General features: G+C 35.0%; 1 protein-coding gene across 3 annotated transcripts in view; it reads right to left on the minus strand.

Annotated features, from left to right (window-relative positions):
• The window catches only part of RB1CC1 (RB1 inducible coiled-coil 1), a 65,402-nt gene that overhangs the window by 35,111 nt on the left and 14,239 nt on the right, over positions 1-16,052 (minus strand). For all 3 annotated transcript variants that reach the window (XM_015618636.2, XM_015618633.2, XM_015618632.2), the window contains exons 3-7: positions 15,540-15,667; positions 13,025-13,151; positions 12,593-12,763; positions 2,460-2,662; positions 850-1,282 (exon numbers count right to left, since the gene is read on the minus strand). In XM_015618636.2, the coding sequence (XP_015474122.1) occupies positions 850-1,282; positions 2,460-2,662; positions 12,593-12,763; positions 13,025-13,151; positions 15,540-15,610 (1,005 nt within the window). In that variant the 5' untranslated portion in view covers positions 15,611-15,667. The remainder of the gene's footprint in view (positions 1-849; positions 1,283-2,459; positions 2,663-12,592; positions 12,764-13,024; positions 13,152-15,539; positions 15,668-16,052) is intronic.

Genomic DNA, 16,052 nt, shown 5'->3' on the forward strand with positions numbered 1-16,052 from the left:
GTTCCCTACACGGATGGGTTTTGGAAATCACTGATTCAGTCTTCCAGTCCTACTTTACAGAGGAAATAAAGTGTCAAAGACAATAGAAATTGTTTTCTTTATTCAAGGTATGCTGCGTTGTAGTAATATATTGCAGCTATGCAAACAAAGCTAGACAATGTAAGAAATATCAGCTACAGTGAAAGCCAAGAGAGAAGGAAAATTATAGGCAAAATAGTTTTAAAAGGTTATAATGCTCACTGATTAAAATATTAATTTTGAAAGTAAAGTGAGCACTGTTGTATTCTTTCAGCAGCAGAAATACAAACTGACTGACCGGGCCCTTCTGAGCACCCCAGTATCAGCTAACAAAGAGAATGCAGAGATATAGAATTTAAATTTATCCCAATTAAACATATAATTTCTTTTCCATATTTTAATAAAGGCTTAACTATTTTGAACTCAAAGAGTATTAAACCTGGTCCAGGAAAAGCTTTATTTTTATTATAAATGTAGTTTCTATGAAAAAGACAAAGGAATAATAGTAGTGGCACTTTGCTTACACGCTACAAGAAGCTTTTGGCTTTCCAAAAGAAATGGCCATTTGAAAAATAAGGAAGATAACAAACATTCATAAAATTATTCATCTTCCTAAAGATAAAATTCTTAACATTCAAACTTGTAAAACACATTTCTCACACTTATCCCTCCCCAGTCTCTGCTTCGGCTTTCATTCAGAAAGTTATCCAAGAAACAAGTTACAAAAGAGTTGAGTCAGTCACTTCAAAAGCACCTGCATCTGGGAAAAAAAAAAAGCAGCAGCATTCAATGCAATACAATTTGATTAAAAAAAAATAAATATTAACTTACCCTGCTCATGGAATCAAAGCATTTTCTGACCAGGGATTCAACATCATTAGGTCTATCTTGAACATTTATCCAGTCTAACAAAGACACATTGAAGGAAGGCTGATCATCTTTCAATTCTACTGACATTTCATTGTCCTGGACAGTAACACTTTGACCAGATTCCTTGTCATCTTTTACATTTTCAGGATCTGTGCCTTCCAAAGCTGAATGTTCAACTGACTTGCAAAATGATGCTAACATTGATTTACTGTTCACTTTAGATACATCAGGATAAAGCACCAATTCAGCAGATTTCCCATCCTCAGTTTCTTCACTTTCTGTTCCTCCATATTCAGGTGAAGACTCCAGTCTTCCTAAACACTCTCTGTAACTATGTCTTGTTAGGCACTCCAGCAGTGGTATCTTGGCCATGATAGAAACAGCAGAACCCAAGCTTTTTTTAAAAAGTGAAAAGAAAAAAAAATCAGTATCTAGAAGCCAACATGACACGAAATTTTAGATAAAAATCACCCACAATATGAACTGCTATCCATTTTAGAACTGAAGCAGATTTCAAAATTGTTGTACAACTATCCTTGAAAACTTCAATGCTGAATAACAACATCATGGAAGGACAGCTAAAGAAGTCAAGAGTTTTTGCTCTCTTCCACTGCCGAATATGACATCTACACTTCCAAGCTTACAGTGAATGAAAAAAAGGACAGTTTGATAAACTGAGAGACACCCACTTACCACTTTGTTTAAATGCACAATTGGGACTTATGTTTCCTATTGGCATGGATATCAATGCTTATTCTCAGAGGTTTGAGTATCTTCTGTCTGGCTACTTTTTGATTGTTTGAATAGTTTCTATTTGGTAAAAGCCATGAACCTCAACTTTTTTTTTTTTTTTTAAAGACAAAACATATTTATGGTTTATTTTTTAAGGATCCAATATCCATCTATACTCTATTAAGCAAAGGACTCATGGAAATACCATAATACTACAGTGGTTACAAAGACGTAAAGGATTTTCTTTGAAGTAATACCCAGAGTCTGCAGGACACAAGTACAGACACACACACACATATTATATATATATATATATATATATATATATATATATATATAGATATATATATATATATCTATATATATATATCTACATACACGTCCCCCATCACTTTTAAAGGTATACCAATTCACTCAAAGTTTGTTACGACTTCATACTTTCAACACAGATTGCAATTCTAAATATCCATTCAAGTTATTATAAAACAATTAATTCAAAAGTGTAAATAAGTATTCAAAAATGCTAATGTCTAAATTTGGTATCCAGCTTTTTGTAGTGCACATTTGGAATAACTCCAGCTCTTAAGCAGCTGCTCATTAACGAGCTTATCTTCCACGTAATTCATTACAGGTTTCTTTGGGCTGACAAATACAAGGAAAAATGTCAGTTAATAAAAGACACTAGCATAGAACAAAAAGAATGTTCTCCATGACACATAATCAAACAAATACATGCAGGGTTAATCAGAATAAGCACCAGACATAAAAAACTAAAAAAACCTCTAAGTTTTAAATATAGTAAATTTGGAGATGGAGAATGAATTTAATAGGAAACCTACTGTGTAAGTTTCAATTTGATATCATCTATGGACTGCAAATAGCTTGAATACACATTTTCAAACTTGAAAAGCAGTTTTTGGTAAGAGTATGTACAATCTTCCAAGTTGGCCATTATGGCAGCCCAGCCTTGATGCTGAAGATGTTCATCATGTACAAGACCTTCGCAAAAGGAGCAAAGCTTCTTGGCAACCTCATACATTTCCTGAAAAAACAATCAACAAAATACACATCAGGCTATTGTTGTAAATATATTGAAGATAGCAACATAAAAGTAGGAAATTTAGACAGCTAAAAAGTTGTATACCTCAAAACTTCATAAAAAATAACATTTTTTAAAATTTAAGAATAAACAAAGTTAAGTAGATGACAAAAATATAGTATTTACTGAGAAGTACCTTCATAACTGAGAGATGAAAACCGTAGTTTCAAAACCACCTTACAAAATTAATTAAATGCTGATAATATAAAATATTCAGAGCACACCCACATGAATAATAACCTTTGTACTAATAATGTGATAGAAAAACTTGGCAATCAAGGTCCAGTAAGGAGAACACTTTTGACTAGCCAAGCAGAAGCTCAGAACAAGACAATAAAATGCTCAAACAGTCTGCAAAAAGCACAGACGGATCAGGTGCAAGAAGAGATGCAAGAGGAAAAAGGAGGGTAAATAATTTAAGCCTTTCATTGATTAATAAACCAGATGCAACATGACAAGCAGCAGTGTCCACAAAACTCTAAAACTTACCCTGAAATTTGGCATCTGCAAACCAATGTGCAAGTTTTTTGTTAAAATACTGGATGACACAGAGGCATTTGACTGCCGTAAGAGGGTGAGAATTTACCACCTTACTTGGCAAAGTTAGAACAGAGATCTACACATGGCGATTACCAGATCTTAATAAAACTGTACTAACAGCACTGACCATTATATTCAATTCTAAAGTTTCAACTAGTAGCAAGAGAAAATATTTTAAGTTTAGGAATTTAAAAAAGAGGCTGTTGCTTTCAAAAGGCCTACTAAAACATCAAGAAGTAATAAAAAAGTCATACAATAAATCCTTCACCTCAAAACATTACCAGTAACAGACTCCTTGGAAAGTACTTTCCTGTGCACACCTGTACTTTAGTATCAATCTAACCTAGAAAAAGGTTTTGCAGGTTGAGGATGCTGTTAAACCAGGACTGAACACAACTCTCTTGTGCTGTCATACATGTGAGAAAACCATGCATGGAAAAACAAGTTATACAAAATACAGTGAGAAAGCAGTGTTAAAAACTAACACATCCGTATATTTCAGAATACATTTGCTGCTGAACACATGGTTAGCAGCACATATGCACATTCAAAAAAATTTAGGGACCAACACCATTTACATTCTGAAATAAACCACAAAACTACACAGCATTTTAAACAAACACTTTACAATTCATATGGACAAAACCTGAAAGTTATGATCATACTCCCTGTATCAGAAGTCCAAGCCTTGTTTCAAGCAGCATGGCAAAATTCTACCATCCCTCAAATCACTAATAGCTAAGCTATCAGCAGATGAACAATGAATATTCAAAGTAGTTATATATGCAACTCCAACAAAATCTGAAGCTGTTATTACAAGTTCCTATCACTTTGTAGTAAAGCTAGTACTTCTCTTCTTGTTTTCTGAACTTTGGCAGCTTCCTGTGCATGTGAGAATGATGATTTCCTGTTTGAAATGAATGGTTATTTTAATTGCTGCAGGAACTCTTGCTTCCTAACTCAAAAATCAACCAATAACACAACAGGAATGATATCCAGACAATGCTGAAATCTGCAAGTCAATTTCTCCAGACTCCAGATCCCCAGTTTGACTATACAATTTAAATGTACATAAGCTGACTAATGCCATGTTGACTTGAACGTTTGAATATTTTTTCACTGTCTTGAATTTACTTTGTATACAAGTTTTTCAAAGGTAAATTGCACAGTATATAAAAAAAAACAGAATTACCGCTTCCTCAGTTATCATACTGAGAACCAAAAGAACAGACTGTTTTACCCTAAGATATACTAAAATAATATACCAAGAATATGAAGCTGAAAAGGTAACTGAATGTCTCTGCTGCATTGTAATGCACATCCTGGAAATGTACACATTTTACTCTCAACTCACAAAAATTATTCTCTCTCAAAGTCAGCCTTCCTCCAAATGAGGAACCATACTACTCCAAACCGCTACAAGCCACAGTTCCAGAAGTGAGAGCATATACAAAAACACACAATAGTTTCAAACCGTTTAAAACAACATAAGCCACCTACAAAATCAAAACTAATCATAAAGTCTTTTTATGCAGTTCCTCCAAATGAGTACCAACCAGGCAAAGTAAAGAGTGGACTCGGCTGTTTCTTTAAATGCCCTGAGCAGAGGTTTTTGCCAGTTCTATTTTCCCTTGGACAAACTCAGCACAGTGCAGCTCAAATGTTTAACACGCTAAAGTATGCATTAGGCTTCATATGACCAAACTTTCCACCCTGAGACATACTCTTAACTAGTGGACAATGTCTGCTTTTTCAGCTAGATCTATTTATTGTGTTCACAACAGAAGTCAAAAGTTACAAGTTAGAGCTGCCCTATGAAGCTTTATTATATGTCACTTTTGATACTCCTTTCAGAACCTAAGTGTTGCCAGTTTCAGATTTTAGTTTTAACAAGCTTGTTTCTCCAGCAAAACACTTTCAAACACAAAACACAAGTTACAAGGAGAAAAAAAAAAAAATCCTCACAATTGACATCACTTTCTACACAACTGAAAACCAGCACTGACACTCTGTATTTAAGTCTAACCTGTAGTAATTTACTCAAATTTGACCAAACAAGGAGCCCCTATCCCAGAAAAATAAAAAAAGAAAGCTTTTCTTAGCTCCTAGAAAAGCAAGGGTGAACAGTATTTCCCAGAGTAGCAAATTAGTATTTGTTAATTTCTCAGAAACCTTGTAACAGAAGGACATTCTAATAAGTGCCAGAATCTCTCATATATACAGATACATGCCCAAAAGAACTATTACATAAAAAAAACCCAAGCGCCATCTAAGTATTCAACTGGGTATTCACTGTCAGATGAGCTGCAGCTTCTTAATGTATACACAGGAGATGTGGACATTAAAATAAAAATCCCCTTATAAAAGCCATCATAAATATTCATAAATCATCTCAATCATAAGCATTGAGAAATACTATGTCTCTCAAGAGACAAAAGATATTTTTTCTGAGCTAACTCTGAGATCAAAATTCATTAGCTAAGTTTCTTTCAAGTAACACGTTTTCAAAGTTACCCATATGCTAACAGACAACAAATCAGATTGTACAAATGAACAGACATGTTCCAGGGCACATATGCAAGGTATTACAACAGCATCACATATTATCATCTCTCAAAGTTATTTTTACACGTGCCTAAGAAATTCTGTCTAGGTGGTGGGAGGCAAACAGAAGAATTCTGTCAACATGGATGAACCTGAACATCATTAGAATCCACAGAAACACAGTACTGCTTTTGATGCTGGTTTCTTAAGCCATATCATGAAATAAGCTCATTACATTCAAATAGTAAAGAGTATTACTCTGAATCCAGGAGGTTCCAAACAGATGGTTCTAATGAAGGTCAAACCACATGGAGTAACTATTTGTCCAAATGCCAGAACTGTTTCTGTCAGACTATACTAAGCAGACACTAGTGCATACAAGAAGAACACTATGTTAAATCAGTATTTCATTTGTTTTGTTTTAGTCAATCCTGCTTTTAAAATGTGAAAGCACACAGCAGGAAAACAAAGCAGAGAGGTTGTTTTGCTTTCTTTGGAGTATCTCTGTAACTTAACTACTTTCTTTAAAGTTATGAAATTTAAAGCTACACAAATATACTTTTTTTTTATCTAGCCACCACTTCTGAAATAAACCTTTGGGTGCTGTGGCTTGTTCTTCCTACCTGCTATCTACCTCCATAGACAACATTTTTGTGAGAGATCTCAGGCTACTCTAAAAGGATCTAGACCAATTTATTTTATATAACTATATGGCTCTATGTAAGAAAGAATTAAGCAGCTTTTTGTTAAATTAATAAAGTCTAAAAACTGAATTATATCAGGAACAGAAATAAAGGCCTGCAATCCAACATATGTTTTAATGCTTCTCAGTAAGGTTGCCAGCTCCAGCACAGAAAATGAAGCCTGCCTAACAACAGCCTTGCTATTGTCATTGACTATTCACAGATGCACTCAAGTCTTACTGGCAGACACCCAACGGTTCATAGAGCACAAAAGTTAACTTCAGCTGCCTTGTAAGGCTACATTCATCCTACTGGGCTACAGCAGCATATCTAGAACACCAACTGCCTCACTGCACCATTGGAATGAGGACCTAAAAGAGCACCACTACAAGAACATGAGTACTGAGACACAGACTAACCCCCACATGATGTTATGTTGTTGAAGAGCAAATAAAGACATCTTCACTACCCAATTTTTCAAGAAATCCACAAGGCCACCAGAATGCATTTAAACTTTGGCTGGGTTTTGTAACAATGTTTAGTTGAATTATTTCCTTTGATAATCGCAACTTAAATTTAGGTGATTCTTCTGCTTATAACTCAGTTTTCTAGGTTTCAACCAAAAATCAGTAGAAGTAACAACGTAAGTTTTATCTAAAGCAGAAATTAACTGGTGAAGTGTTAAGGATCAACTTAAAGACTGCATTTTCAGCAATTTCAAGACTGTCTCTGCATCCCACTGTCATAATTCTGCTCATCTGAATGAGCAAAATCTGACAAATGTCCTAAGTGGTCTTGGGACTTACCTCTCAATTAACAGAAGTTTTCAGGAAATGCAGGGCTCTTTCCATTCTCTAGAACCCTGTGGTGGAAGGAAATAAGCCACCCAAGTCCTCTATTGCCATGTGTCTGAAACCCTGTAAAAGGGACTCCTTACAGGTTTCAATCACCATAAAAATTAACCTCAGACCGATAAAAATGATTTTTGAAAGTAAAGTTCCACAAACTCATACACAGTAACAGCAGATAAATGCTCTCACAACAAGGAACTGTTACCTTGTTTACCAAAAGTACCAACCAAGACCATTATCTCTAATACATACACAGCTATAACATATAGTGAACCTACTAGATTAAGATACACTTCAAGATCTCAGTTTTTGAATCTTGTAGTTAGACTTCACTCTGAGAGAGGCTGATATTTCATGGCAACTTCTCTCTTATAAGCAGGTTTGGAGAAGTCAAGTGACAGAACTTATCATCAAAAACACACTGAGAAGTGACATGAACCACCACAGTCAGGGAGTCAAACCACAGTACAACGTAAGTGTTAACTTCCACTAGCTTGACTCAAAGATACCCAACTCTTTTCCTTCTGGTTACAAAGATAAAATAAAAAATGCTAGAGTAGCATTTAGAAAGATCTATCTTAGACTAAATCTTTCATTAGACCTTAGGATAAACTAAAACCCATTTTACTTCACCCCGCTCCATTACTTTAAAAGACTGAGACTGATCACTAATTTGAATTACACAGAAATCTGGACTTCTTTGGAGGAGCCAGAAGTGTGTCTGACTATTGGCAGCATAATTTAACCAAAATTAATTTGGCCACACGATTATTTCAAACACTACACACCTTGAAGAACATTAATATTTTAAAGTAATTCTTTCCAGAGAGTCTCAAAGCAACTTTCTAGTAGAAAAGAGCATTTCTCTAAATAGTAGAGCCACAGCTTTCAGGAAGCATGACTATACTTCTTGGCTTAAATATGTGAAGTGTTTGAAACTAAACTGAGAATGATCTATGACTATGTACTATGACTACAGACATGGTTTTACACAACCAAATAAAATGACCACACAGTTTCTCATCCTCATTTCCACTTCTCAAAGAAGAACTGACAGTAATTGACAGTTTGATCATGACAGCAGCAGCATCCCATGAAATGTGAAACATACCCACTCACAAAAAGTTCAATATCCTTCTCAGACAAATGACATGGGAACTTCACTTAGATCACACAAAAAAAAAAAAAAAAAAAAGGAAAAAAAAAAGAAAAAAATCCTTTCCTAAAGGCTAAGTTCCAGAAATCATTTTAAGCAGTCATGTTAACAGACCACAAGACTTACACAACACAGCCTATTGTACAACATACTGTGTGTAGAGAACAGGTTGTCTTCTCAGCTGGTGTGCACGTAACTTTCTGCAAACACTGTATGCACCTCATTGTCCACTTACTGGAATTCAAGGCAAGAACTGCTCAACTGCAAGAAAGGTGGGAGACCAGGCTAGTTGGAAAAAAAAACAACCTGGAACCCTTCAGGCAGAGACATCTTACATATAAGTTTTTAGCCCAGAAGAAACTAGAATGCTAAGACATAAAATGAAAGCAGGCTTAAGAAAGTTGATTGAACTGAGCTTTTTAAAAAAACATAGAAATGAAGACATCATATTGCAAATGACAAAACCTGTGGCAGGAATTTTAGTTTAAATGGTAAAGGAACAAGTTAAGGGAACAAAACAGATGCAGCTTCTTTAAAGCTACCTAGTCATTATGCTGTGAATTCTACATAATAAGATCACAGGTAGTGAAAAGGAACTTAAGAAAATCTGTAATATATGTTAAAATTATGAAAACAGAAAGAAACAGAAAATGGATGTATCTTGATATGACAAACCCAGTACCAGAGAAAACCAAACACAAGATAAATTCCCAGAGGAATAATTTTTGGTTAGGAGTAAGGGAATCTAAAAAAAAAAAGGCTATATGTAACTCAAAGAAATTCATATTAATTGGGGGGGATGGGGCGGGAAATGCTGCTTTTACATATACTTATATCCTACAAATATATAATGCAACAGGTCATAAGAGTGCCAGGACCTCCACTATGAACTAAAATATGACTTCTTGTCATATATGACTATACCTGAGTAGTAACAACTGATTATGGAGGAAAAATAAAAAGAGAGAAAAAGCATAATTTAAGTCAATAATGGTCAATCATTGAAATAGAAAAAATGATGGAGAGGCCATAATGGCATGGATTCATGAAAGTACTTGTTAAAGGAGACTCTAGAACTACTTTTATCAAGAAGGAAAAAAAACTTTCATACATCACTGTATGTTTGCAACTTCATATCAAGTCTGATTTTAAAGATCATATCCTACAGTCTCTGTGCAGAGCAGATACCAGATTAAATAAAAACAAGTAGCTATCAAATATTCTCCCATTCTTTTAATATTTACACATCACTGCTTCTTGTTGATAAGAGCAAGTAAGACCTTTTCATGAGCAATAATTTAGAAAGCAACCTTTATTTTCCTACTACATACTACATTATCATCATGTCTTAGCACCCGTATTAGTGGTAAGTATTAATTAATCAAATTTAGTTAATTAAAATGCTCTAAAAAATTACAACAGGCAAAAACGTCTCCATCATCAAGTACTGCCATTCTGCTTTCTGGTAAAGCAGGTTACTGTTTCTCCAGAATTAATAAAAAGACAAAGCTTGGATTTTTCATGTCTATTTTGAGGGAACTCTCCCATACAATACTCTCAGCGTGGCTTTGGGTCCATCAATCACACAACCACAGAGGTTCAGAGCCTTTCTAACTCTCCCCAGATCTTAAGTTTGAGAAGGATTAATATCCTGTGTTCCTTCTTCCTCCCAGGCAAGAGGCTTATGGTGAACCTTGGAGAAGATTAATGTTCTAACCACATTCCAGTCTTCCCTCAGTTTCTTCTGAATTACTGTTTAATAATCTTCAATCAGACATCATGAAAAACTACTTCAGTACAATACTGCAATACTTCTTTATACAGTTTTCACATCTTGGTACATTTAAAAATCACAACAGACTATTTACTAATTTTCAATCACAGAAGATGGATTTGTCAGTCCCTTCACATCCCAGAGAAGTACTCAATTCATTTTCACAGCCTAACACAGAGCCTATGAATCTGGATGAAATTAACTGTGGCTGTAAAGGTGAATCAGATTTAAGGATTTTACTACCTATCTATCTAATCTTTAAATAATTTCATGAGTAAACAAATACTGTCACTATAACCATTTTATAAGCATGGAAGTATTCTCAAAAGTGGGGAACAAATAATCATCTTCCTGAAAATAAATCTGCAGGCTAAAAACAGTCTACTTGGATCCATGTTTAAAGACAATTCATCCCCTCTACTCCTGAAATACTACTAATAGGTGACACTGAATATGGAAAGATTTCTTTTCTCCTTGCAAATCAACTCACGATCACTGTCTCTATATCAACTTTCCAGTCTGTAGCTAAATATTAATAGTATTATAGGCCTGCCACCAGAATGAGACAGTAAAGATCTGAGTAATATATTTAAAGATACAAGCACTGCAATAAACTTGCATGAACTGCATATTAATACAAACATTAGAATCAAAGGGGGAAGATTAGGCAGCACCAACAAATCTTTTCAAATCTAAATAGATTTTTTTATAAAACCTTGGAATAAAAAAAGCTAACTCCAGAGGGACTAAATATGTTCCATTGCTGTATAGTAATTTTACCAAACTGAAAACCAAATTACAAATCTAAGAGCAGAAAACAGGGCACAGAATAGAGAAACCAGATAAAACAACAGTGAGAAACATGAGAATGAGTATCATCACCTTTCACTTCCATTACCCTCAACAAAACACAAAGACTGTAGCAATTACTACAACTCCCCCTTCATAACGAAGGGAAGTATTTAGAAGCTATCAGTCTTGCTTACTTTTATAATATTCTCTTATTACTTCATAAAAAAATGGTTTTAAAGCACTTTCTGTTTTAGCCAGTAAAATCAGAACCCTCATGCTCTTCAGAGCACAAATTCAAACCTCCTACTCCTTAGCTGAATTCACATGGATATCCCCTCTTCTCTATGACAGTCATATGACTCACAGATAGCAAATAACTCAAGGTCCGATTTACAAAGTCAGCTCTAACTGTCAACAGGTGGGGGAGAGAGTGCCTCTCAATCCTTGCCTTAAATCAGACATTATGTCAAGGTCACATTATTTCACATTATTCAGGAGAACTTTCCCCCTCCTGACAGGCTGGGATGCCAAGAGGGAAACCAATAACCATGCAACAGTTAACACTTTTCTCTAAATTATGCTGTATAGTATTTAAACCCCAGCCACTTCAAGCGCTAAACGTTCTTCCTGACTGCATTACAGTTGTCACTGAAACTAAGAAATTTTATTACCAAGACAAAAAACAATTCACTATGTGTGAAGTGTTCCACATAACTATTCTCCTGCTGCCAGCCCCTGGAAGCTTAAATAATCTTTAGATACATGAAAAAATTTAATCCATTTAAATGTAAAATTTGTGAAGAAAACAAGATCAGTTTTTAATACAGAAACATACTCAGTCCAGCTAATGAAGGCATTATGTCAGTGTCTTGAGCATGCAGCTGTTTTGTACAGCATGTACACTTGGTATCTTACTGACCATGTTGCAAGGAGTGAGTTTTCCCTAATGAAACAACACAGAAATAATCAAATTGGACTTCTGACCTGTTTGCAAGTAAATATATACAATATGCAATTAAAAGGCAGAACTCAGTAATAAGCAGCTTGAATTTTGGGAAAAAGCTAAGTTTTATTAATTCCTCATCAGTTGTTTTAGACAACAAATGTAACAGAAGCTTGGAAAGATGCTTTTAAAAATTATAGTGTTAATCTTCTGTTTGAGTTAACAACGCTTTCAAAGTTACTTTTCTCATTTCAGGTTGAGGCAGACGGAGGACATGGAAAAGAAGGCAGTGCATTAAGGCATGGTCCAAAGCAACCTGATTACTTTTGTTTTGCAAATACTCCAAATGTACACATCCAAAAGGCATCACTCATGCACCACAGTTTTGAAAGAGACTCTGAACATGCTGAAGAAGCAAGCACATTTCAAAATTTACCTTGAAACCCTGAGACAAAGGCTCTGAAGAGTACATCATCATTAATACACCATTCTTACTGCCTTTTTTTGAAGAAACTATTTCATATTTCACATCAAACTTTCCCTCTGACATACTTTCCTTTGGTATGCAAATCCAGTAACAATCCACTTACCACAGCAAGCTGTGTTCGTGATGCTACTGTATGAAACACGGCAGGCATCATAAGAGATTCTTCTACTTTCAATTCCATCTCATTCTCTGCTGAAAACGTGGTTTTGGGGATAGCTGGTGGACGCTCACACAAGATCATTTCTTTGTTGAACAAAAAAATTGGGTTGGTGTCCTATACTCAAAAAGGAAATGAAACCACTGAGTAAAGGCAACTTACTGTTGAATCATCAATTATTTCCTCATGTGGGTAGTGTGTCTTGAGAACAAGTTAAAATCTACACTTAAGACACTGAATACATCAGCACCTGTTTCTCAAATCAAAGAAATCCAGCAAACAACACACTATGGAAAAATACTTAAAAATTCCTTAGTAATTAATCTTTCTATTCCCCTATAAATGAAAGTTTAGGCTAAGAATGCAGCATGCACTTACTGTTCCAGCACTGTAACTACACACTCTTCTGTCTGGTGCCATACACTCTCCTCCATTGACAACCAGTACTTGGTGCTGAATGGCAATCTTATACTTTGTTTGAATTGCATGTTTCAGATCAGCCACACTGAAAAGAAAAAAAATGGGAAAAAAAGATGATGCTTCAGATCACTTATGTCTCTAATTTTATGTATTTCTTTAAGAGACACAGGTGACTTGTCTGTATCAAAGCAGAACATTTTTAAAAGAAATATTTTTATTCTGTACAATGACATATTTCTAAGTTTTGTAAAAGCTGTGATGTGTTACATTCTGCATATTCAGTTAATAACCTATCAGCTAAAAGAAACTAGCCTCTGCACTGCTGATAAGCCACCAGCAATATTTTTTCCAAGATCTGTTAGCATGCTGAAATTCTGGATTATGTCACACCAAGCATTTAGGATAACAACTGTAAAAGTCATATTGTGTTCCTTGAATTTATACTTTGTGACCAAACAGCTGACTTGCTAAAGCCCTAGAAGTCAAGACTATAAACACTTCATTATTCATAACATAACCACAATTCCACCTAATAAACTCTGACTGATTTGCTGTACATGAAGTACCATAAAGCACTTAACAATAACAGGAAATTTAACAATATATATATACAACAAATTAATATAAATACCACACACTTTGACACAGAAACAGTATATCAATAGACCATTTCTGGTTTTAATTCACTAGCCTCACACATTTAATTCTAGTTGATGACATCTTAACATTACTGCATATTTTAGACAGTTCTAGACTGTCATTAAGACACTTTTAAACCGCAAAGTAAACAAGAATTTACTGATCTGATACAGTTACTGACCCCACCTAACACAACACACTACGGCAGCACCAGTGCAATGGTATAGAAAACCCTTCAGAGTATGAAGTGAATAAGCATCAATAATTTTGATATAACTGTCAGGAAACATAACAGTGTTGCTGTTACTTGAAAAAGATCATAAATATCTGTTATTTAAAACAACCATGATTCAGCATGACATCATAAATTCATTACAATCCTCTCATGAGTACAAGCTTGTACTTGCTAGCTGTGGTACAGTAATCATTCACCTATCACCTCTATGGTCTTTAGAAGATAACTTGGCCTGTCCATGTACAAGGAGACAGGTGAAGAACCCAAGAAAATTAGTCTTACTAGAAAGAAAAAGTCTGCACATACAAATATACAGAATAAGTAGTTACATTGTTCAACTGAAGCCTTTGATTTTGTGCGGTTCACTTTGTTGGAAAGCTTTCTCAAAGAACAATCCAACTGAGCAAAAAGTAGGCCCAAACAAATTATTAAGAGCCTGGCATGACATCTTAGATGCTGCACCTCACTCACCATGATTTGGAAATGTAATATCTAAATGTATCGGACAGTGTACAGGGCACATCTGTAAATGACCCAGTAGAAACAGAATGGCTGTAACAGTTTCATCCTCAGTAACAGCCTGACTGCCAGTTGGCTTTAGAGAAGAGCACACAAAAACAGTTGAGACAGTCTTTTTTCAGTCATGAAAATTACAAATAGGAATTCAGGAGAAAGGAAACAGAGAATTTGAAAAAAAAAAAAAAAAAAATCCGTGGCAGAGATCTTTCCTGCAACACATTCATCACTGACAGAATATGAAGACAGTAGGTGAGCTTGGCTCTTGCTACTCCTAAGGTGTCCTGTACATGAGAACAATGAAAAGGGACACAATACAAACCTCTCTAAAAAGCATCTATACATCTCCAAGATGCTTTTAGTATGCAGTGAAAAAAAAAAATACAGAGAAAATCTGTCGGGACTTAACCACGATCCTCTAATTCTGATCACACTTCAGGCAGTTGGGCATTCAGAAGTTCATGGCTTACATACAAAATCAGGTAAAATAGTTTGGAGCCTTACAACATAGCAGAAAACCAACTTTTACCCATCTAGCCATGAGAAAAAACCTTCATGCCAATTCTTTAGCATCCAACCTAAAAACATCCCAGAGCACACATTTTCTTCAGGATGAACGTACTGACAAGAGAAAGAACAGCTTGCAGAACTCCCTCTATGATGCCAGACAGTAAAAGTTAAGTCTTTTAAAGAAAAATCCCAAGTAAAAATACTACTCAAAAAAAGGCCACAAAAGATCAGAAGTAATTCTGACAGTTTTTTCAAAATACACCAAACATGACACCACACTCAGTAAGGAGCAGGTCAGCCACTGTCCCAGAAAGTAAATAACTTCTCTACTGTTTCAGGGAATCACACACACAGTCACCTGGCAAGGCATTGAAAATGCTAATCACAAAAAAAAAAAAAAAAAAAAAAGAAGAACCCACCAAAATTCACTCAAATACCAGAAAACCTATGGGAAAACTACAATTACGTACTAAAAAAACCAACCTAATCTTCATCTGTCAAATATTTAGTATATAAAAGTATACATACTTTTTGATTTAAAGCAAACAATACACAGTTTATTTAGTCTCTTACTTTTGTACAGCAAGTTCAGTATCAAATGTAAGGGTAGTTCCAGTGTTGACCAAAAATACATATAGCTTCATGATGATTTCTTTGGGTCTCTGAAGTTTGTAACTTCCACTGCCAAAATCATTTAGAAACTGAAACAAAAATGTCAAGTGTTAGTTTCACAGGAGTTATGAAAAAGACACATGATTTCAAAAATACTCTTTCAGATGGATAGTGTGTGAATACATCAGTGCTCACATTCCACAGTTCTTTATTTATTACCAAATACAGAGATGATGTTTCTCTATCCAGAAACACAGGCAAGGTAAGTATCTGCATATACAGGCAGTTAGGAGAACACATGAGAATATGCACTGAGAAGAATAAAAGAAACTAAATTAGAAAAATAATAACAAAATATGACTTCCAATTGCAGAAACCATCATCCCAGATCATTACCTGGCTTTTCTCAATTATGAAATACCTTTTTAAAGCCCCAGACAGTAATTTCCAGGCATCTTTTCTAGATTTTACAAA

This window comes from Parus major, chromosome 2 (genome assembly GCF_001522545.3).
Source record: "Parus major isolate Abel chromosome 2, Parus_major1.1, whole genome shotgun sequence".
Classification (NCBI taxonomy): Eukaryota; Metazoa; Chordata; class Aves; order Passeriformes; family Paridae; genus Parus; species Parus major.